The following is a 21,489-nucleotide window of genomic DNA, read 5'->3' as shown; positions in this document are numbered from 1 at the left end:
CTTGAGGGCAGCGGGGGCAGGCTCGTGCCCGGGGCAGCTGGCTGCAGCAACAGCCTGGTGTGGTGAAGCTCAGCAATCTCTGAACCCTGGTTTAGGAAGAAGGGGGATGGTCAGATGTGAAGAGACAGAAGGTCCCATTTATTTTTTTTCAAATGAGAGGAACCTGCACTATGCTGTTTCCACCTTCCCTTACAGGAGAGGATTCTTCTGCTTTTCAGGTATTTCTGCTCAGTTTGTTGCTCTTCATCAATAATTCTGTGTTTTAGAAGCTTGTGCAGGGAAAAATTCCTGCCTGTGACGATTCTTGGCTGTCTCTTAATTTAATTTCTTTTTAAAGATTGTGCTTCAGTGTGCCACTCTGTAGTCCTGCAGCACTGAAGGGTTGAAGTAGGTCTGCTATGCTTACTGCTCTGGTGTTTCTGCCAGTCCTAAGTATAAAAGCTGATCTGTAGCTGAGTAGAAAGGTGGGCACTTGGGATGAGGTGCAAGTTGCTTGCTGAGTATCTGCTGCTGTTAGTGGAGCTGAGGAGTATGTTGTGTATAGGTAAGGAATGGTTTGTGTTGTTCTAGAAAACCGTGCAGGTCCTGCGCTGCCAGGAGGAGTGAGAGGTGACCGTTGCATGTGTCGTACCTGTGCCAGTGACAGGTGTTCTGCCAGCTCCCAGTTTTAAAAGGCTTACTTACAAAGACACCAGATCTTGCTGAGAACACCTGTAGCCCTCTGTTATTGTCTTTGTGCAGAGGTTTGCCACTTAGTGGTTTTATATTTGCAGACTATTGATAGGGAATCAGATAGGTTTTAAGTTAGAAACTACAACTTGGAGGAGTGTAAGTGGGTATTAATAAAAGGCACATCCTGGTTCACACTTGATTAGTAGCTGTTACTCCATGGTTGGCTCTCTAAGTTCATTGTGCTTTTTCCTGTATTTAATAGAGAGCAAAGTAAAATTCTCATGCAAAGACACCTTTGCTTTCAAAAGAAGATCTAACTCTGTCTTGACACTGCCTTGGTCACAGTAAGATGCTGATACAAAGTGACCAGATTCAGGCAAGATGTAATGAGCAGGTGGCGGGTTTTTGTGGGTTGTTTTTGTTCCCCTGTGTTCCCCCAGAGTCCTGGCTGCCTCTCATGGCTGAGTTGTTTGCGGGTAACATGGTGGTGACTGATAGGTGATGGAGGAGGACTGGTTAGTCTTGCTTCGCTGAAGCCTGTATGTCACAAAGTCTGCTCCAGCTAAAAAAAATGCAGTGCACATAGTGGCACAGGTGTATAATGAATGTTGGTCCTTTTGGGCTTTTTGGGTTTGGATGGTTTTGCTTGAGTGGGTTATTTGTATGGGGGTTTTTGTTTGTTTGTGGTGGGCTTTGGTTTTGGTTTGTTTGTTCTGGTTTTGTCTATGAAGGAGGCAGCCCTAAAAATACTTTGCCTGCTATTTAGGTGGCTTTGTAGTTAAAAAATTAGGAATGCTGAGCAGGGTGCTTGGAACAGACCCTTTCTGGAGGAGCGAGATACTGTAGATCAGTTGGTTGGTGGCTTTGGCTCAGCTGTAATTTGCTTATAGCAGGAGTAGCTGTTTTGCCCTGTAGCTGTTGGAATTTATCTAGTACTAGGATCTGTTTCTCACTAACAATTCAGAGTTAGACTGTGGAGCAGCCCAGGTGTTGGGAGGTGGATATGGGAGAAGTTTGGGGTTACTTTATATTTGACAGGGAAAATGAATTTCTAAATAGGTGATATGTGAAGGATGGCCTTACAAACACAGTTGCTGTTATTTTTAGACAAGTGCTATAATTGCATCTCCCAGATGCCGCAACAAAATTGATGAGATACTGGGATTTTTACTGGAGCCAGTATGCTGGCACTGGATTTACTAGACATTCACTGCTAGTGGAGGTTCATAATACAAACCCGACCTTCAGATTTTCACCCTGGCAGTCCTAGAGGCAGATGTTGGACGTTTGTGTCTTTGCGTTGTGCTGTTGGGCGCTTCCAGAAGTGCTGCCGTGCGTTCGGAGGTGCCCAGTCTCGTTGCGCTGCCCCTGCCCGTGCCCGAGCCTGGTTCAGCGCGGGCTGTCCCTCCGCGGCGCCCTCTGCAGGGCGCCTCTCAGCACTGCAGGACGTTATTTTTGATATTCACTGAATTTCCATTGATTTGCATGTGATATTCTGACTCTGGGCTGAGCACGGGACATCTCTTGAAACCCAACTCTCTCTTTACCTGGCATGAATTAGGTATTGACAAGAGTAAGTGAAATGTTTGCTTCTGTTCTCTGAAGGATGCAGCCTGTGCTGTTAGTTTTCAGCTGAATTGTTTCTGAAATAGCTATTGGGGAAGAGGTTAGACTAATTAAATGCGGTACTGCCTGTTCAGAGTGTTCCTGTTCTAACTGGCTTGTAGGGCAGTATTATGGTGTGCAGCATTTGACGTAGAAGATCCACCAGCAGGGTGGAATGCAAGCAACTTGCAGCTTAAGCTCATTTTGAAGCAGACAGCAGGGCCTAGATAGGTTTAGAAAGAAGCCTCTGATCCCCTGTGATGAATAAGTAGCCATTAATGATACGAGCTTAGTATTTTCTTGACTTTTTTCATAGCAGACTATTGTTTAAAAGAGGCTCCTTACTAAAATTGTTATTGAGCTGTGATACTGAACTCGGCATACCTGTGTGTCTAGAGAGGGGCAGAGGTGAGGGAGCGGGAGCATGCACGTCCTCAAGCAGTTAGTAGAACGTTTGCAAACCCACCTGCTGTCTGTGAGCCTCTGTATGTTGCCTCAGTTTATCTCGGTGCTGAAAGCTGGTTGATCGGTCAGACTTGCTGAACAGCTTGAGTGAATGATGAGTTCTGTACAGAACCTGCCAGGTGTGCAAGAAGTGCCATTTCAGCACTTCCCGTGGTCATGGTGCTCACAAGGTCCCTGCAGTGCAGAAAGCAGAGGCAGCACTGCCAACATGGGTTTGGTGATGTCAGTGTGGCAGAGGTTAAAGCTGCCCGGTTGAAGCAGGTTGTGCACTGAGAATGCTGCAGTTCGTGTTTCTGCATCAAAGGATACTAACGAGTGTGTGTTTTGCAAAGGCACAGCTCGGCTGCACCCAACTATCTCAAGCATGTTGGGTTCCAGCCGTATCCCGAATTGGCTGGCGTTGCCAGAGGTGTTGTGATCACACCATTCCCTGAGCCCAGCTGCAGTAACGGGCCTGTGGCAGCTCTCCCCGTGGTAATGGTGCCACTCTGGTAAGATTGAAGAACTGTTTAAAAATTTGCTGTGCCCTAAATGTGGGCAAGATGAAATATTAGCTATAGGTAAACTGCATCAACACATGACTGAAAAGAAAACCAGTATTGTCTGTTAATCCATGCCTCTTCGGAACTTCCTCAGGTGGTGGTACTGGAGTGGGAGAAGTCATTTGTGTGCTATAGTTGTGCAGCACTGTAGCTGCAAGGGCCCCATGCTGGGGTAGAGCCGGAGTCTTTAAAGATGCTGTTTGGATAAATCTAAGAAAGCTGCCAGAGGAATGCTTGTTTCAATGAAACAAATGATGTTTCTTTCTCCTCCTTGTAGATGGATTGAATCTTCTGTGTTGAATGCCTCTGGATTTCCTATTGGATTTCACATCTGGAGAAATACTTGTGATTTAAGCCACTGTGGCAGACTGAATTGTGGATCCTGGGTTCCCAAGACTTTAGCTCTTGAGGAGAAGCCACTGCTCGATCACGTTAACCTGACATCTCAGCCACCATGGTGCTGTCACAAAGGCAACGAGATGAACTGTAAGGAATCAGTTTTTAAGTTCGTGTTGCATTTTCATTAAGCTTAAATTATTAGCATTTGTTTCCAAATAGATTTTAGAGTGGTTCTTGTTCATATGCCCTTTAAGTACTGTGTGTTGTGGTTTGGATCTCTCTACTCTTTATTTTTGATAGAACTGCTGGTATTTGAAACTAGAATTGGGAAATGATGAAAATATAATTTCAAGATTACTGATGGCATAAAAAATGGATTCTTCAATTTGCAGTAAGCACATTGCAATATAAGCTGCAATCCGTGAATTCTACATTTATCTTGAGTAAAGTCTGGCAATTTTTTGCTCTTTTACTTTGGAACGTAGACAAGGATCTGATCAGAATGCGCTATGTTGTGATGACAATCTTTCTTTGATTCCTTAAATTGTATTTAAAATGTTGCTTTGTAGAAATCGAGCGATAGCAGATTACCTCCGTTCCAATGGCTATGAGGAGGCATATTCGGTTTTTAAAAAGGAAGCTGAATTAGATGTGGTGAGTTCAAACAAGATTCTTCGTCTATATTTTAATGTACAAGTCTGTCAGTTTTATGGCACTTGGATCTGTTCTGAACCTGTGTGTCTACTACCTGCCTGTTAGCTCAGACAGTTTCAGAACTGGAGGTGATGAACTCACACAGCTTATTGCCTTGCCAGAAAAGGGAAAAGTAATCGTTGGGCGAGTTGACCATTTCTGAGCAAATGGTTTTATAACCAGATTTGAAATGGTCTGAGACTGTGCAGCTTTGGAGACTGACTTCAGTGGGAATCTTTAAGAAACAGGAAGACAAAACTGGATTACTTTCGTCCTCTGCTTTATCATACAGAGCCAATGTTGGAAGATTCTTTTGAGATTTGAGGTGGGTCAGGAGTTAAGTCATTGCCTTAGTCTGTTGTTGGGTCTCTTGGGTAACCAAGTAGTACGAGGGCAGGCTGAAACAGTTCACAGGAGTTCATCATCCAGTAAGGCCAGGTTGGATGGGGCTTGGAGCAGTTAGTGGAAGGTGTCCCCCACCATGGCAGGGGTGTAGAACAAAATGAGATTCTAGGTCCCTTCCAGCCCAAACCAGTCTGTGATTCTGTGATTGTGTGACCAGCTCTGGTAAGCAGCTCTGTTTGCTTAGACTGTACAGATGCCAATGACTCAGACCAGTCATTTCTTTCAACTTCATTCTGTTGATTTGCCTTTGTCACAGATGATTTGGTATAATTTTTAACTTTGCCACCTATTAGCATAGGAGGTGTGCATTTTATATGGCTACAGCTGGATCAAGTAATAAACTTCTGTGTGCTGGATAAATCCTCTGGATAAATCCTTGCCTTTTCTTTATTACATATCTTGCATTGTTCTTTTTCCAAAATGCTTGGTTAAAATTTGACTTAATTTCTCCAATTTGCTACTAGTATTGAATAAATAAGTAGAAATGACAAATTGAAACACTATACTTATAATTGAAAATTCTAGTGTCATTGCCCTATCTGCCTTATCTATCAACCTAATTTAGTCTCCTCTTCCCAAAGCTTAGGAAAGCAATCTAAATAGGTTAGATGGTCCTGAGTGAAAGAGAAAATGCAGTTGCTAAAAGTTTCATGACTTCTATGCAAGAAAATCTGAATTGGAGTGGGCTATACTAAAATGGAAAAAGAAAGGTAAAGGCTGAAATTTTTTGAGTAAATTGGAAGGATTGATGTGTATCTCTACAAAGAGATTTAATTTTTGTATGGATTATTCATGCAGATAACTCCAGCTTTTACAAGTGCCCTATAGTAGTAGATTAACATCTGTCTCTGACCAAGGTAGCCAGTCCTCAGAGCTTTTATCTTCCATGGAGTAAGCCATGGCATGGCTATTTTCTGATGTCTGTGTTATCTGCATCTAATTTAGGATTATTGTAGCATGAGACTGTAATCTTGTAATAGAAAGAAAATGCAGCATTTAGTTACACTTCTGTGTCTCTGATGTTTGTTCTTCTGTGTGCTTTTCTTCCTCTTTCTTTAAATGCTTCTCCTCAGAATGAAGAGTTAGATAAGAAGTATGCTGGACTTCTGGAAAAAAAATGGACATCTGTTATAAGATTACAAAAGAAGGTAAGTAGAGATCTGCTGGATGTACACATATAAAAAGCACAGAAAGCAGTCAGCACTGAACATGCATGTGCAGTCCTGAAGCTGGAGAGGCAGGAGGTGCCTTGAGGCAGTTGGTGAGTGGGGAGATGGAATTGCTGTGTGCAGAGGGTCAGGCTGGGTTAGAACGGAGGGAAAATCAGTGCTGCCCGTTGTCTTTGGCCATGGCCCTAGAGGGAAGGAGCCATTAGCTCCAGTGCATTCCAGTGGGGGACTGTGCTGCAAGTGGAGAGTACAAAACTCTTCTTAGTCATGCTTCAGTGGCTCAAGAGTGTATTAAAAGCAAAAAAACCCCTAAAATCAGTGTGTTAACAATGAAGTCCTATCCCTTGTGCAGGTTAATACAACGAGGATTTATTAGCCCTCCAGTGTTTCTGTTGTTGGTTAATGTGTGTGCTAGCTCCAGCAGGACACGGAATTCCTGCAGCAGTAGCATTCCCTTTTGTTAGCACGACCTTCTTTGGTAGTTTGGCACAATAGTAATTCAGATGTATTTGTACAGTGTGTGAGTGAAGGGAATTTTGTAGAACTTTTTTTTTCCTGTGAAAATATTTGGGAATTTGAAAATAATTAATGATTAATGATTAAATTATTAAGAATTAACTATAAATTATTAAAGAATAAACTATAAATGATTAATTTAGGTTTGATTTTTAAAACCAGTGCTACTGAATATTGGTAATCAGTTTTGGTCCATGCCTGTGAATTTAGGAGTCAGTTTTTACTTGGATTACTAATGCAAGAAGGTGAATTAGATCTTGTATAAAACTGGAGATGAAAGATCTCTTTAAAATTCATACACTTAGGTAATGGAATTAGAATCGAAGCTGAATGAAGCTAAGGAAGAATTTACATCAGGTGGACCTCTTGGTCAGAAACGAGACCCTAAGGAGTGGATTCCTCGTCCTCCAGAGAAGTATGCGTTGAGTGGGCACAGGAGTCCTGTCACTCGAGTCATTTTCCATCCAGTTTTCAGTGTTATGGTCTCTGCTTCAGAGGATGCCACAATAAAGGTATGTGTGTGCTCCAGACAGTTGGCTGTGGAATAGGTGACATCAGTGCTTCAGGCTGGACATGTTGAACTGGTGGAAGGTTTGTTCTTCCTGGTTCTGCTTCAGCCTCTTGAGGGACAGATCTTTCCAGTGTGATGCCGTGTGTAATCTACAGATTTTAGTTTTATGCTGGTCCATTTAATGTCTCGGAGTATTTTACTATCCTTTGGGTTGAGTTAAAAATAATGAAGCTGTGGATTTAGAGACATTTAACCTGTTTCTGCAGCAGACAGACAGGGTCAGCTGGAACAGTGACAGCTCCAAGTGTTCTGGATGTTATGGATGGCCCCAGTCAGTTTTGTTTTCCCTCTCTTAGGGGTACTCTGGATGAACTTCCTTATTCTTGAAGTCTAGCTGTGTAGCTCCATTTGACTATTGCCATCCCAATGATTGCAATCTATTGGGATAGTGGATTCTTTGTTGGGTGTTTTTTGATGCTTTGTTTTTTGTTTAGAATATAATTTTAAATTAATTGTCCAATTTTGTGCTTGAGAGAGACACAATAAAATCTGTAGGAGCCAGTTTAGTTTTAAAAGCTTTGTGGTTAGATGATAGGAGACTGACTTAATTAGGATGTGAGAATGGGACTTCAAGCTGTCTTGCAGTTATTAACAGCAAACGTTTGTTTAACTTGAGCAGTTCTGTAATCTGTGAATGTCTGAATGTGTATCAGACTCTTCAGAGGGGTTTGGATTATCAGCCTTAACCCAAAGCATTCTGAGTATTCTCTGTGGTATGCAGAATATTTGCTGGTTGGTTCTGAAGCAAGCAGGTAAATTCTGGAGCCACAGTAAAGCTTGGGAAAGGTGAGTGCGATATTAAAGATGATCCTTTCCCTGTTATTGGAAGTGGGCTGTATTGCTGAAGTTAGGCAGCTGGCACAGAAATGGATGGAGGAAAATGGTCTGTACGAAGTGGATTTGTTCTGTCAAGTATTTTCTGAATTGATCTTCCTTCTTTAAGGGCATTGGGTGTCAAGACTTCCAGATACAATGAAACTTGTTCTCCTGCTGGGTTTATAATGCTTAAAGTTAGCTGAAAAACAGTTTTCAAAATGCATGAATTCAGTTAATTTATAAGTAACAAAATCACATAAAAAGAAGTTTATTTTTCTCTGCTGTTAAGATTTTTAGGGCTGTCTGTCTCTTGCTCGATTAATTATTGAACAGGGTGCCAGACTGGCCTGCAGAGTGCAAATGTGAGGCTGGAGAATACAAAGAGTAATGGGCTGCTGCTAACAGTTTGTCTGTTCACTTGTCAGGTGTGGGATTATGAGACAGGAGACTTTGAGCGAACCCTGAAGGGGCACACAGACTCTGTGCAAGATATTTCCTTTGACCACACTGGCAAACTCTTGGCCTCCTGTTCTGCTGATATGACCATTAAGCTATGGGATTTCCAGGGCTTTGAGTGCATCAGAACTATGCATGGTAAGGTATAAAGGGATTGATTTAGCAGTCTGTAAAGTGAAGAGGTTTTTTTTTTTTTTTTTAATCCAGGAGAACTGCTGATGTGGAAAGGGGTTATAGACCAGAGTATTTTCCAAAAGAAAAAGGGGGGACATAATTTGATGCTTTGAGTGCTCTGTAAATAGGGGATACATGTAGTGTTTATGGAATGAAATAGCATCTCAAATCTACTGTGCATGATGGTGTGGGAAGCATCCCTTAATGATACTGAAATAAAATGACAGTTAAAGGGATTTTAGCTTTAAATATTAAATGCTTGCAAGACAGTGAAACTGCCTTCAAATCAGTGAAGGATTCCTTCCTTCAGCCCTCTGTGTTCCTGATGCAGGGCTGCAGGAAGGGAGCAATCAGTGCCAGAGGAGCTGTGGCTGCTCCATGCGGGGTTTGGCTGCGTGTGCTTGATCACATGAAGGGGAACGTTCCCTTTGCACTGGGTTTGAAAGCCATAGGAAAAATGAGAAAGTGCAACAACCACAGCTATAAGATTCTAGTATTGACAGCAAATATTTTTTATAGTCTTTATGTAAAAGCTTTTTTTCTTGCTTTTAGTATCATCTTGCAGAAGCGGCGAGTAGGACTAGAGAATGTTTGAGACTTCAAAAAAATAAACTCCTACCCACAGATATGCATCAGTAAACAGAAAGCACCTTTAAGGATGCTCAGTGTCTGGACCATTGGGTTTTAAAAATATGGATGATTATTTCATAAAACCTCAAGTTCACATGTAAAGAGTATTCCATAAAACATGCACTGCTGCTGTTGCTACTTGACCAAGATAAAAAAACCAGCAAGTCCTGTGTGCTCTGTGAAAACTCTGCCAGTGCCACTTAATAAAGGTTTTATTTTGTTTTTAGGTCATGATCATAACGTTTCTTCGGTAGCCATCATGCCCAACGGAGATCATATAGTTTCTGCCTCAAGGGATAAAACTATCAAAATGTGGGAAGTCCAGACAGGGTAAGTGCACTTGTGAGCAAACAGCACCAGAACAAAAGCGAGCAGAAACCACTGTGTGTAGAAATGGGACACAGGAATCTGAATGTCAGCAGGCACTATTTGAATTGAGAAATGATGTTGTGCCCTTTAGAGTAATTCACTGAAGAATTCTGCCTCAGTCATTAGGCAGAGGGGTTTAGATGTTAATACTGATTGATTAAAACTAACTGTTTTTGTCTTCCTGGAAGCTATGAGGGTAGATCTCTAGCTCATGACCAATTAGGAAAATAAATTCACTGGTTAACCATGAGTTTAAAGGGAGTATCTGCTACCTTTCTTGACACAGATTAAGGTGTCTCCTGATTTTTTTTTTTTTTTGTCTTCTTGCTTGTTTAATTTGTCAGTTGTCTCTCTAATACCTAAGTGCCCTGTAAATCTCTACTTGTTCTTAAAATACCTATTTAATTCAAGTAGTCATGTCAGTTTTGTTTTCCCCCAAGTTTCCTGCTTTCTGCCTTAACAAGTTTTTGCTAGCTCTTAGCTATCACTGCTTTCTCAGGTCAGCGTCCTTTCCACAAACTGTTTATGGCATGGTCCCTCACCTGCCAGGATGAACATGTGTGCTCTAAAATATTTTATCTTAACCACTAAGAGTAGGTTAAGTGTCCTCAAATTTCCAAGCACGTGCAGTGGGTTATTGCAAAGGTGGTTGAGTCCCGCTGTGGTTTTTTGTACAGTTACTGCGTGAAGACTTTCACGGGGCACAGAGAATGGGTGCGCATGGTGCGGCCCAACCAGGACGGCACCTTGATTGCCAGCTGTTCCAACGACCAGACGGTGCGCGTGTGGGTGGTAGCGACAAAGGAATGCAAAGCCGAGCTCCGAGAGCATGAGCATGTGGTAGAGTGCATTTCCTGGGCTCCCGAGAGCTCCTACTCCACCATATCAGAAGCGACAGGATCAGAGGTAACGTTACGTTCCTGGGCTGTTACACAAGCATGCATGGGGAGATCTTTGTCCGTGCTCTGTGTAGCACTGACAGCGACTGAGCTTGGGGCTCAAAGGGCCTGGCAGGTACAGCAGGTGTATGAGTACTTTTGTCTGAGTGTCTTGCTATGCAGTTAAGTCCCATCTTGGCTTCGCAGGATCCAGCTTTTGCGTTTATCAGTAGGACCTACCTTTGCTCTAGTGAAACAAGAACTGCGGAGAGATGCTGTTTAGGGACAGGTGAGAGTGGGACCACTGTCTTGTAGCAAAGAAATGTGTAAAGCAGCTTCTCTGGCACAATGTGAACATTATAAGGATGCTTAGCAATTGGAAGGTAGAGGGGAGAAGGAGCCAGTCAGGGATGCAGAATGAAGCTGTCTTGGATGCAGTGTTCACTGCGCTGGAGTCAAGCAGCAACTGCTGCTGTGTTTTACTGTACAGCTACTGATGGGAGAAAGCATTCCTTAACTAAAATAAATCCAGATTGTGTGATCACAGGTGCCTCTTCTAGTAAGCCTCAAGAAAGGCTTGCTAAAGGCCAGAATAAATTTCATTCTAAGGATGTTAAAGTGTAGAAGAAAGGAACTATAAATTAACTCCAGTTTCTAGTCAAACCCCCCACCCGGCATTGCTGTTTTGCTCTCTGCCTCCAAAGGACATGGACACCCCAGGGGAAAAGTAGCCACACTGAACATAGGGACTTGTCTAGTGATGGCTTTTACAGATTATTTCAGTCAAGTTTTACTTGAATCATTAAAAGATCCTTCTAATCTTTCAATTATAAGTAATTAAAACGAAAATTCCGTGTGTCCCTTCCTGTGGCCGGGCGGGCTCTGCGGTGGTGCCTCCCCTGCCCCCTGCCGGTGGGATCGGGCACAGCCCGCACGGGAGCGCCTGGGGCAGGTGGGAGCTTGGCCAGCGGTCACGCCGTGCATGGGCACACACAGAAATCACTTCAGAGTAGGAAGTTTTCAGAAATTCCTAACCCTGCTTCATTGCATTTTTTGAAGAACGTGAGCACAAAGGTATGTGTGAGCTGCATCCTCGTTAATCCTGAGATGTGGCACTTGAGCTGTCTACTGCTAGCAGAGGATGTCTTGCAGTAGGCAAGTGTTTATTCAGAGCGTTACTTGGCTTGTGGAATCAGCAGGACAAACAACCATTTCTTGTAACAGATTGTTTAATTCTCTTAGCATTAGTACCAATGCCTGTGGCCCAGCTTTGTCAGTGTGGATTTACTCACTGTAAGCTATCGTATGATCTGATTTTGGTACTCGGCAATATCACTGGGAAGGGACCGGCTTTGTTTCTCCTCTACCCGCTTCCATCTTATGTATACCATAACTTTCTGTAGACTAAGAAGAGTGGCAAGCCTGGGCCTTTTCTGCTGTCTGGATCCAGAGACAAGACCATTAAGATGTGGGACATTAGCACTGGCATGTGCCTTATGACACTTGTAAGTCCATTGGTGTTTTTCTGGCAGTCATAGCTGCATATGTACAACCAGTTTTAATGGAGTGCATTATCTTGCATGTCATGTTTTCAAGAGAAACCAGAGTTGTCATAATACAAATGCTAGAAATACAGTTTTAATTGCTTCTATAGTTCAGATCTTGTTGTTGCTAAGAATTACTGAGAATCTCTACAACCATAGTGTGAATGCAGTACTGTGGTGTAGGTTCTGTAATGAGTAGCTTGGTTGGTTTACAGAAATGCTTGTAATGATCTGAATTTTGTCTTCTGTGAAATGTCATGTTGTTCCCTCGTGTGGGACTTCCCGTGGGCCATAGCCTGCTGTTCACAGCTCAGATTCTGGCTGGACTGGGTGGTGGTGCTGGGGGTGGAGAGCAGAATTGGTGCAGATCACATGAGGACTGCTGTTTGTTTGCCTTCAAGGACAGGAACTTGCATTGTTGGGAGAACTGATAGAGGTGTAATAATAGAAACTGGAGATAAGCTGTGAGTTCTGACGGGTTTCAGGAGCTCAAGGCTGTCCTTGCGGAGCCAGGCAGGGGTCCCTCAGTGTGCCATAGTGTGAGGTGTGGGATGCTCAGCTCACAGCCTGCACCTGCTCACTGATCTCTCCTTGTGCACAAGGTGGGCCATGATAACTGGGTACGTGGCGTCCTGTTCCATTCTGGGGGAAAGTTTATTTTGAGCTGTGCTGATGACAAGACTCTCCGTGTCTGGGACTTCAAGAACAAGCGATGCATGAAAACCCTCAACGCGCACGAACACTTTGTTACCTCTTTGGGTACGTATTGCTCCCCGTGCCAGAGCTGCTGCTTCCTCACCGGCTGCAGCTGAGCATCAGGCTGGCATTCAGGCTCTAGTGGCACCTTATGCTCTCTATGTACAAGAAATGAACTAGAAGTTAACTCCAGTTTCTAGTCAAACCCCCCCACTCATGTGAGTTGTAGAGTTGGAGCGTGCTGGATTTTTCCACTTCTGCTGCCAGTGTTGCACATGGTTAAGGCCATTAACTGACAGGGAGTTCTGGAACTTGTCACCAGAGGATGCAGGCATCTGGGAAGTGCTCTAGTGTCAGTGCTTGCCTAGCAAAAGGAAAACAAGAAGGGTGTGCACAACAGTCAGAAAAGAGTTACTTTGAATTCCTGGTAACACCAACCAGGAATGTCCAGATCTTGGGAGATGTTAGTTCCCCCCTGCTCTGGCAAGGCCAGAACAAACCAACCACTCCTTGTTCAGCAAGGCTGGGCTTTGCTCTGGAGTCTCCTCCATTGTTTTTGTTCTCTGTGTTCCTCTGGCAGTCTATTGCTCCTTCAGCAAAGCTGTGTGAGTTTGGAGCAAGGAGCCTGGAGTTGGCTTCTGGAGTTCCCTGACCAAACTGGCAGGGCTAATTAAATGCAGGCTTTAGCTTCCCCCTGAAATGGCTGAGGAGAAAGAGTGAGAGTTGAAGAACATCAGACCCGGAGCAGGGCCTGGTTAACCCTGGAATGGGCTACCTCAGTTACAGCTGGCTTTGCTGACCCCTCTTCCTACGGTGAGACTGATTCCTCTTGGTGGAACTTCCCCATCCTGTCTCTGAGCCAGCCCCAAATTGATTTGTGTATGCCAAATATTTGGGGATCTCCTGAAGAACAGTACACGGTACATTTTTAAATATAGATTCACAGACTGTACTATCTACAGCAAAAAGTCGAGTTCCCTCATTCTTGGACACCTCTTATTAAATACATGAAGTTCTGTCTCCTGGTGGCATTGAAGGGTTTTATCTGTGTGAGATGTTTTGTAAGTCTTCCTGATTTCTTTTCCATAAAAGTTCCTTTGTAGATGAATTGAAGGTAGATTTTCATGCTCTACAATATTACAGCATGAGAGAATTTGGCTACAAAAGTACAGCCAGGAGCTTTGGAATTTAGCCTTTGAGCTGGTAGAATTGTTTTGAAAAAGCAGTGCCATTCAGTGAGAGTAGGAAATGCTGAAATTCTGGGTTCATTGGTAACGTGAGCTTTTGTCTCCTGGCAGATTTCCACAAGACAGCCCCGTACGTGGTGACTGGGAGTGTAGATCAAACAGTAAAAGTGTGGGAGTGCCGCTGATGGAGTTCACAGTGACCCCTTTTCCTCTGGATGCACTCAGATACCATGGTTACCCATTGAGCTCTGTTTAAATAAATATTGTCCTTTCATGTAAATTATTCTGGATGTAGATTGAGCTTATTAAATGTTACACACAAAGTATTCATGCATGGTGAATCCAAATTGTATACTGTAAATTTACATACGTTGTCTAGAAGTACCATAGGTTTAAGAACATGGGCTGGCATTGGTCACATCAGACCTGAGAAGGCAGAAGTGGGATGATTGGAATAGGGCACTTAACTGAATAGTTGACAGTGTCGTTATGTCGGATAATTATACCTGTTTTTCTTTCTGCTGTCTGTTGGTGCCTGAATTGGTGACCTCATTTGGGAAAAGTTTTGTAGGGCTCTTTCAGAAATGTGTATCTATGTAACATCACTTAAGTGTGCTTAATAAATCTTCTCTAAGAATACTAGATAATAAGGCTGCAATTCAGAATCTTCTGAACCTTATATGTAATTAATGGAAATTAATTAAACTCTGGAATATTTGTCATGAAACATTTGCCAAATCAACAGAAAACACTTGTTTTGGCCTCCTATCACGCAAGGGTTGGTATATTTATAGAACTGACTGTAAACCTGAAATAAGACAACAAATCTTAGTCGCAGCTGGTGTGATAAATGTATTTATTTTTTATTTGGTCATTCAATGGTTAAGCTGTGCTGTTAAACTAAGTTTAAATGGTTTTTTTGTTTGGTTTTTTTTATGCTAGACAAACTTCCAGGAGGAGTTGTCCGTCCCACTAGAGTTTAGTGATCCAGTTTCCAGTAGAGCTTCCTCTCCCAAATGACTGCCATGGTCCAACTTGCTGTTAGCTTTCCATGTTTGTTAGAGATGTGCAATTCCTATTACACAGCAGGATCAAAGGACACTTCCCTCATTCACTGGCAGGAAATTGGGGTATACAAAAGTTTCTTGGTTTCCTTAGTGCCTCCTTGGAAACCCTTTGACAATGAGGTGATCCTCACCTTGGCAATGTGGCTCCAATAAAAATGTCCTGGGGCTTGCAAGTGGAGAAGAACCTTGGGCTGCAGCATTAAAATGCTTTAAAGGAAGCACTAAGTATCTTGAGAATCAGCTGACAATGGCAGGTCAGATCCACACAGGTTTCTAAAAGAAAAATGCCATGAACAAAAACCCACACCCATCTGTGGGAATTATGCTAAACATTAAAACCAAACCCAAATCCTATCAGCAAAACCAGCCCAGCTCAGTTATTAGTATTTATGTTGTTTGGTGTACACAATTTTTAATTTGCATTTCCCTAAAGTTACATATTTTGATCTGAAATGAATGAAAGTATTATAAATTAATATTTTAATCAGCATTTTTGTGACAGATTCCATTTCAGATAACCAAGAATTACAGTACTTATCAAACTAACCAGGTCTTTTTAAAAATCACCTTTAAAATTGACAATACAATGAAGTACCAGGCCGATGTTTTAACAGGTGAATTTATGCTTTATTTTACTCCTTTGGTTTAATCCATGGCTTTTAAAATGTCCTTTTTAAAGCTGAGAGTCCCTGACCAGCATAGGGTGGGCTGGAGGGTGAACACACTGCACTGGTGAGGGGGAAACTTCCACAGACACCCCAGAAGAACCTGTTTTTGTGTGGGAAGAGCTGGATTGGGGTGTGGGATCCTCTGGGAAGCGGTGGAGAAAGTGGGGTTCTGATGTGGGGGCTTTCAGAGCCAGTTTAAGATCCAGGCTAATCTCTTAAATCCAGTGGTTTCTGTCATTCTCGGTGTGTGTTGCTGCAGTTAAGCATGCACGAATAAAGTCTGTTTTGTTCGTTAGCTGCTTGGACTGGAAAAATTTGCTGCTTTTTGTCCTATTGGAGAATTCCAGATACACAAGTAGTGCATCTTAAATCCCTCCATGCATCTGCAACTGTAAAGTAATAACATCTGTTTAATTCCTGGTAGGACCTAGAAACTTTATTTAAGTCTAAAGTAAACCACCCTCATGTACATAACTGAAACCTGAATGAGAAATTAAAGGTACCTGTGATGTGGAAGTTGTCTACTGCATTTTTTCCCTGTAGCAAAGAACAGGACACCTGGCCCCAGTGCTGGCAGCAGCATCGCTGCTGTGTGAGACTCCACACTGCTGCTGTGCAGAGTGAGCCTTCTGGGGCAGCAGGGAATGATCTCAGGGATGGTCCCGACCGGACCAAAGCGGAAGCCCTGGTTGGAAGGGAGCCACACCACAGGTGTGGGAGTGAGGGGGACACTCTGGGACGTGCTGGGGAACTGTCCCCACTGTTTCTGTCAGCTCCTGCTGTGCCTTTGCTGTGATCAGAACTGCAACAATGAGGTTACTGGGTCAATAATGAACTAAACATATTGGAGGGGTCGAGAGGTTCACTGCTGCTTTGGCACTTCTGACTGAAACTGGCAGCACTTGCCAGGACCCGCCTCTGGCCTGTTAGCAGAGCCACTGCAGATCCCTGGGCTTAGCCTAGCCTGGGCCATGCCACACGGGCCAGAAAGTGCAACGTTTGTTGTGGTTTAGATAGAAGCTGGAAGTTGATGTTTTATACCATCTTGCACTTTAGAAGGTGAAGCAAACCCGTCCTGCTTTTGTGTGTGGTGTGACCAATGTGTGCCCGGGGCACTGAGGAAAGGAAAACAACCCCTGGTTGGTAGTGAGTGAGGACTGTGGGCATGTGGTCCCTGCCTCTTCCTGTCCATGTGAACTGCCTGAGAAATCACTCTTAGACAGCTCCTGACTCCCCTGAGAGCTGTTTAAAAGGAAAAATACTTTGTTTTTGTAGACAGTGGTGGCTTGGTAATCCTTTAATGATTTGAATATTGCAAATGCTGAGTTGAGTGAAGGAAAAGCACCCTTGGAGTGAGCTGTTGTGTCCAGCTGTATATAACGTCCGTGTATTAAATCAATACCGAGAGTCCTGTAGCAAGAGCACATGCATAGAGGGGTGGGATGGACGGGGGGGAGCGGGGGGGGGTCGCGTTGGATTTGCAAGTCACAACTGGCATTAACTGGCCTTTTTATCTTTCCACTGTGTCATGTAAGTAGCTGCTTTCCTGTCCTGCCTGTCCCTCAGGCTTCCCCGAGTTCATTCTGAAGAGAAGTTAGCAAAATCCTCATGCTTTAGAGTCGATCCTGACATCGACGTGAAGGCAAATGTCAGATGTTTGTTTGAGCGCTGTTAGAGGTTGCAATTGGAGAGAACAGTTCCCAGGCTGTAGGAGTTAACTGAAGCTATTGACACAATTAAAGCAAAATCGGTAAAGGAATGTATATAATACTGCTCTGTGTTTTACAGTAAGATTTGTTGCTCTCAGACTGTGTAAAACAAAATTTATTCATGTTTTCTGCATATTAAAAAAATCTTATTGTACCAATTGGTAAACTATTAAATGCATATAAAACTAGATGTGGTTTTGTTTCCTTGGATGCAAGAATTAAAACTATTTTGAAAAAAAGCTATTGGTGTTTCACCCTCAGATTTTGCTCCCACCTGCTTTGCCCTTGCTCTGATTTTAATTTAACTTGTGCTCACCTGAGGCTGCAGGAAGTGGTTTTGAGGTGGTTCATGGCAGCTAGAGTAGTGAGAGGTTTTGTTGGTTGATCCGGTGCAATGAGGTGGTGCAGGAAATGCTCTGGTGGGCTAAGCTGGGCTCACGTGTGGGCAGGAGAGCCTTGTCCCTGTGCGTGGCACAGGCCTCCCCTGGTTGGGTTTGGTTGGATTTTTCCCTTGCGTTGACCTCTTTACCGCAGCCCTGACAGGAGCTGCCTTTCACTGCTCCTCGCTCGGTGTTAAGAGCTGTTGAGGGTGGGGGTTGAATGCGGCCATGAGTCCTCGGAGTAATTGCTCTTGGCTTTGAGGCAGCACAGGGGAAAGCTGAGGCACTGGGTGGTTCTGGCAACATCTGTTCTGGTATTAGGGTCTTGTGTGCTTTGGTTTGACTTTCCCCTGTGATTTGGCCCTAATTGCCTTGAGTACTGTTTAGAGATGGGTCGGTGGCCAGAACTGGAATGGGCACATCTTCGTAATGGAAGAGCATGGATGTGCCCTTGAGCTTGACGTGGGGAGAGAATGAAGGGGCACTCCTGCCAGCGGAGGTCTGTGGAAGCAGCTGGTAGGGTGGTACTTGGCAGTGGGAACAGACCTGGGATGGACATTTGGAGGAGACCCACTTGCATTTGGGAAAAAAACCTGAATCTGGGCTCTGCCAGGGCTATCCCAGCTGGGGTGAAGGGGTGGCACAGAGGCAGTTTTTGGGGTGAGGGTTGAAAGGAAAGCCTCGTATGTCCACAAGCAGTGAGCTGCTCACGGGGAGTGCAAAGCAGGTTCAGGTGTGAGTTGCCAAGAACAGTACGGGCAGTTGAATTTAATTTCCCCGTTAGCTCAGTGAGTTGTTGCTCATGCAGTAAGTGCTGCTCTGACAGCAGCTCTTTAGGTGTGAGCCTGGTTTGGACCAGCTGTTTCCAGTCCCAATACAGCACTGATGGGCACTGAAACATTTCTCAGTGGATGGGTCGAGTATGAGGTGACACATGCAGGGGTCTGGGTTGCAGGCTCTTTCACCTGGGTACACCATCCCCAAAGCTGTGCCCCTGCTCCCACATCACCCCTGGGATGAGAGGGCAAAGTGACTCCTCTCCCTGAGCACAAATGGATCCTGACAGCAGAGGTTGTGAGTTCTGGCCCTTCTGGGCTGGGGTTGTGACTCTGGTACTGGTTTATAGATTTTAAAGTGTCCAGGTCACCTGGTTCTGTTCTCTCCCCTTGCTTCTGCTCAAAGGAACAGGAGTGGTGGTTCCAGTGCTGCTACCAACACTTTGCACCAAACAGTAAAGAAACCAAAAAAGTACCTGCAAGAGTTTAAAAAGCTTTTAATGGACTGTAAGACACTAGTAAAAGAAAAATCTTGTAGGAAAGATGCACTGTAGTCATTTATTGATTGCTTTCCAGGAAATTCAGAATTTTTCAAATAGGAGCAAGTTCCTTCGCAGTGAAGACTCTGCTTTGTTGCCTCCAACACCTCAGAGGCTGCTCCCTCCTTCCCCCCTGCCCAGCCCCGAGTTACAAATACCTGTAAGGTCAGACAGGAAACCGAGGGTACAGAGCACAGGAACAGCACTTGGCTCCAAGGGTCAGTAAAAGAAGCAGCGCGGGTTAGCACGGGGCACGATCCATGACAGACAACGCGAGGGAGGGAGAGGCTGGGCGCCGGCAGCACGGGGCTGCAGCCAGCCCACTGTTCTTCTACAGCTTGATCTGCTTGGAAAACAGGACATTCAACTCTGTCGGCATCCCAGGGCCTGCAGCAGCCACATCTCACCTGCTTGAGGACAGTGACAACCCTACAGGATGTGCACCGGAGGGGAGGGGACAGGAGGATTTCTTTAGTGGCACTTGCCCTTCAGTACCGTCCATTGCCAGCAATGGCAGCTCCCAGCACCAGTCCCAAAACCAGTGTGCAAAAACGCCAGAGAAGAAGGTATTTGGCAGAGGTTTCGGTGCTGAGGGAACTTCGGTTTTTATTTAAATCCCCTCCCCAGAACCTGGTACTTTCTGGTTGTGATTCCGTCAGGTTCAGGGCCCTCAGCTCTGTGTCACAGCTGCTGTTGCAAATGACATCAGGTCTCTTATTTCTGAATCTTCCTCCCCCCCTCCCCCCCCAATAGGGCTGTGATTCCCTCCTCACTCCCCTTAGCTCAGCCCTCATTTGCTGCATTCCCACCTCTCTGAGGCACTGGGGTTTCCACTGCAATGAAGTTTGTGCGCTTTTTTAAAGATCAAGCCCTCACTCTTTGGATACAGTATCCCAAGTTACTCAGCTGCAGGCAGAGCAGAGGTGGAACGGTGAATATCATATATATATCTATATATATCTATATATATATCTATATATATCTATATCTTTACCTTGAAAATTAGAATGTGAATGTTACAAAACCCCACTGAATTGCCAAACTGCCAACCAAACATAGAAAAAAATGGTTAAAGGAATCCCATGGCTATATCCTGATGTAGAAAATGCTGTACACCCCCCACTTCCACACGTCACAGGCTTCAGTCATCTGAGCGACACAAATATGGCTGTTCTTAGCACAGTCTTGAATAGCGACTAGGGGGAAATCAATCTTTTGGCTTGGAATCCACGTTTTACAAGAACGCGGAGCAGTGATGGGGCTGGTTCTGTACTGGTTTAGCAAAGCAGTGTCCTTAGTCAACATAAAAATGACCTGAGAAATGTTACATTCCTCCAGACAGTTCATTTGGAATTCATATGTACAAAGTAGAAATAACTGTTGCGCACACACACGACACGGACACACACACGGCAGGAGGGCCCCGCGCGCCAGGACGGGTCTGTGCTGCCTCCGGCCACTTCCCCTCGCATGGCAGACACAAGCTCAGGCAGACAGATTACATTGCTCAGATTAGTTCTTTGCATTGTGTATTAATTGTACCAGTGCAATAACATTGTCAAAAAGGAGGAGCTGCTCCAAGGGCGGCCAAGGCCCTGGGCCAGATTCAGAAAAGGGTGGTTTAAACTTTTTTTTTTTTTTAAAGCGAGGTACACGTTAAGCAGAGCTCTGTGTTAAGGGGATGGCAGCAGAAGGCATGCTCGGCTCAGCCTCTTTCTCCTCCACAGCTTTGTCCTCTGCTTCCACCTGTTCCCCACTTTTCATGCTTTCCTGGAGCTGCTGGCGTCGCTGCACCTCGGCTTTAAGGTTCTCCAAGTCTTTTTGGCTGAAGGGGAAAGCAGGGAGGGGAGCAGACATTAGACTGGCTGTGGGATTGGTGAAGCACCAGGACAAGGTTGTGTTCAACAGAGGGAACACTCCTTGCACCTCCCTCCCCCACAGCTCAGCCACACCCAGTTTGCTGGTTCGGTTTGAAAAAAGAGGCACCAGGATCTGCTCCCTCAGTGGGCTGGGGCAGAGCAGGGGTTCATCTCGATGATGTCCAGGCAGCCTCCAGCTGCTGCTGCTGCATTTTACCACCAGTGATTATTTACAGCCTTAGAACAACACAGTCTTGACTCAGGTCATCTATTTCCACCATTATCCCAATCAAATTTTCAACTAGAAGTTTAAAAGACAATTCACAATAATTAAAAAAAATAAGAATCTTAAGAGTCCTGCTGTTTATAGTGGCTTGATGATGCTAACCAGGGCCTGAATTGGGATCTTGGCTAAAACAAACAAATGCTGGGGAGCTGGTTTCTGCTCTCTTGCAAACTAAGACAATACAGACTTGATTTCTAAAGGCATAACCAGAAGAATCACTGTACCTTAGTGGAATGAAGAGAATTCCATTGATAATGTTCAGCTGTTCCAGGACACTGGCCATACTGGGAGCTGTGAACTACATTGCAAGGGAAAAAAAGTTTTAGGAGTCAGAACCTAGAGAGGACTCAAGTGCTAAGCACGTCCATTTACCAACAGCTGAGAAAATTGAATCATTTACATTATCTACCTCTGTATATCCATAAGCTGGAAAGCATAATCTGGAGCTCCCCACCAGTCCCTAAGGGAGCCTCCTGCT

At 44.3% G+C, this 21,489-nt stretch overlaps 2 protein-coding genes across 4 annotated transcripts in view; one reads left to right on the top strand and one right to left on the bottom strand.

The window, feature by feature from the left end:
* The first annotated feature begins 3,560 nt into the window (after positions 1–3,560).
* On the top strand, positions 3,561–17,359 carry PAFAH1B1 (platelet activating factor acetylhydrolase 1b regulatory subunit 1). Its single transcript, XM_008631067.1, has 10 exons — positions 3,561–3,770; positions 4,193–4,277; positions 5,795–5,869; positions 6,712–6,918; positions 8,219–8,387; positions 9,281–9,383; positions 10,100–10,328; positions 11,704–11,805; positions 12,447–12,603; positions 13,839–17,359. The coding sequence occupies exons 1-10, from the start codon at positions 3,739–3,741 to the stop codon at positions 13,910–13,912; spliced, it is 1,233 nt and encodes a 410-aa protein (XP_008629289.1). The 5' UTR covers positions 3,561–3,738; the 3' UTR covers positions 13,913–17,359.
* A 1,448-nt stretch (positions 17,360–18,807) lies between these two features.
* Positions 18,808–21,489, bottom strand: part of CLUH (clustered mitochondria homolog) — a 41,297-nt gene continuing 38,615 nt past the window's right edge. For 2 of the 3 annotated variants that reach the window (XM_017730907.1, XM_008631066.2), the window contains exons 25-26: positions 21,236–21,309; positions 18,808–20,691 (exon numbers count right to left, since the gene is read on the bottom strand). In XM_017730907.1, the coding sequence (XP_017586396.1) occupies positions 20,523–20,691; positions 21,236–21,309 (243 nt within the window). In that variant the 3' untranslated portion in view covers positions 18,808–20,522. The remainder of the gene's footprint in view (positions 20,692–21,235; positions 21,310–21,489) is intronic. The other variant, XM_017730908.1, reaches the window with a different exon arrangement.

Source organism: Corvus brachyrhynchos, unplaced genomic scaffold, assembly GCF_000691975.1.
Source record: "Corvus brachyrhynchos isolate BGI_N302 unplaced genomic scaffold, ASM69197v1 scaffold283, whole genome shotgun sequence".
NCBI lineage: Eukaryota > Metazoa > Chordata > Aves > Passeriformes > Corvidae > Corvus > Corvus brachyrhynchos.
The sequence above is the reverse complement of the archived record's forward strand: the minus strand, read 5'-3'. Positions and strand labels throughout refer to the sequence as shown.

Bases quoted from the DNA above. Each gene is read 5' to 3' on its own strand.
- PAFAH1B1 (XM_008631067.1), top strand. From the start codon at position 3,739: ATGGTGCTGTCACAAAGGCAACGAGATGAACT. The intron at 3,771-4,192 runs GTAAGGAATCAG...GTTGCTTTGTAG, and splicing joins CAAAGGCAACGAGATGAACT to AAATCGAGCGATAGCAGATT. The intron at 10,329-11,703 runs GTAACGTTACGT...AACTTTCTGTAG, and splicing joins CAGAAGCGACAGGATCAGAG to ACTAAGAAGAGTGGCAAGCC.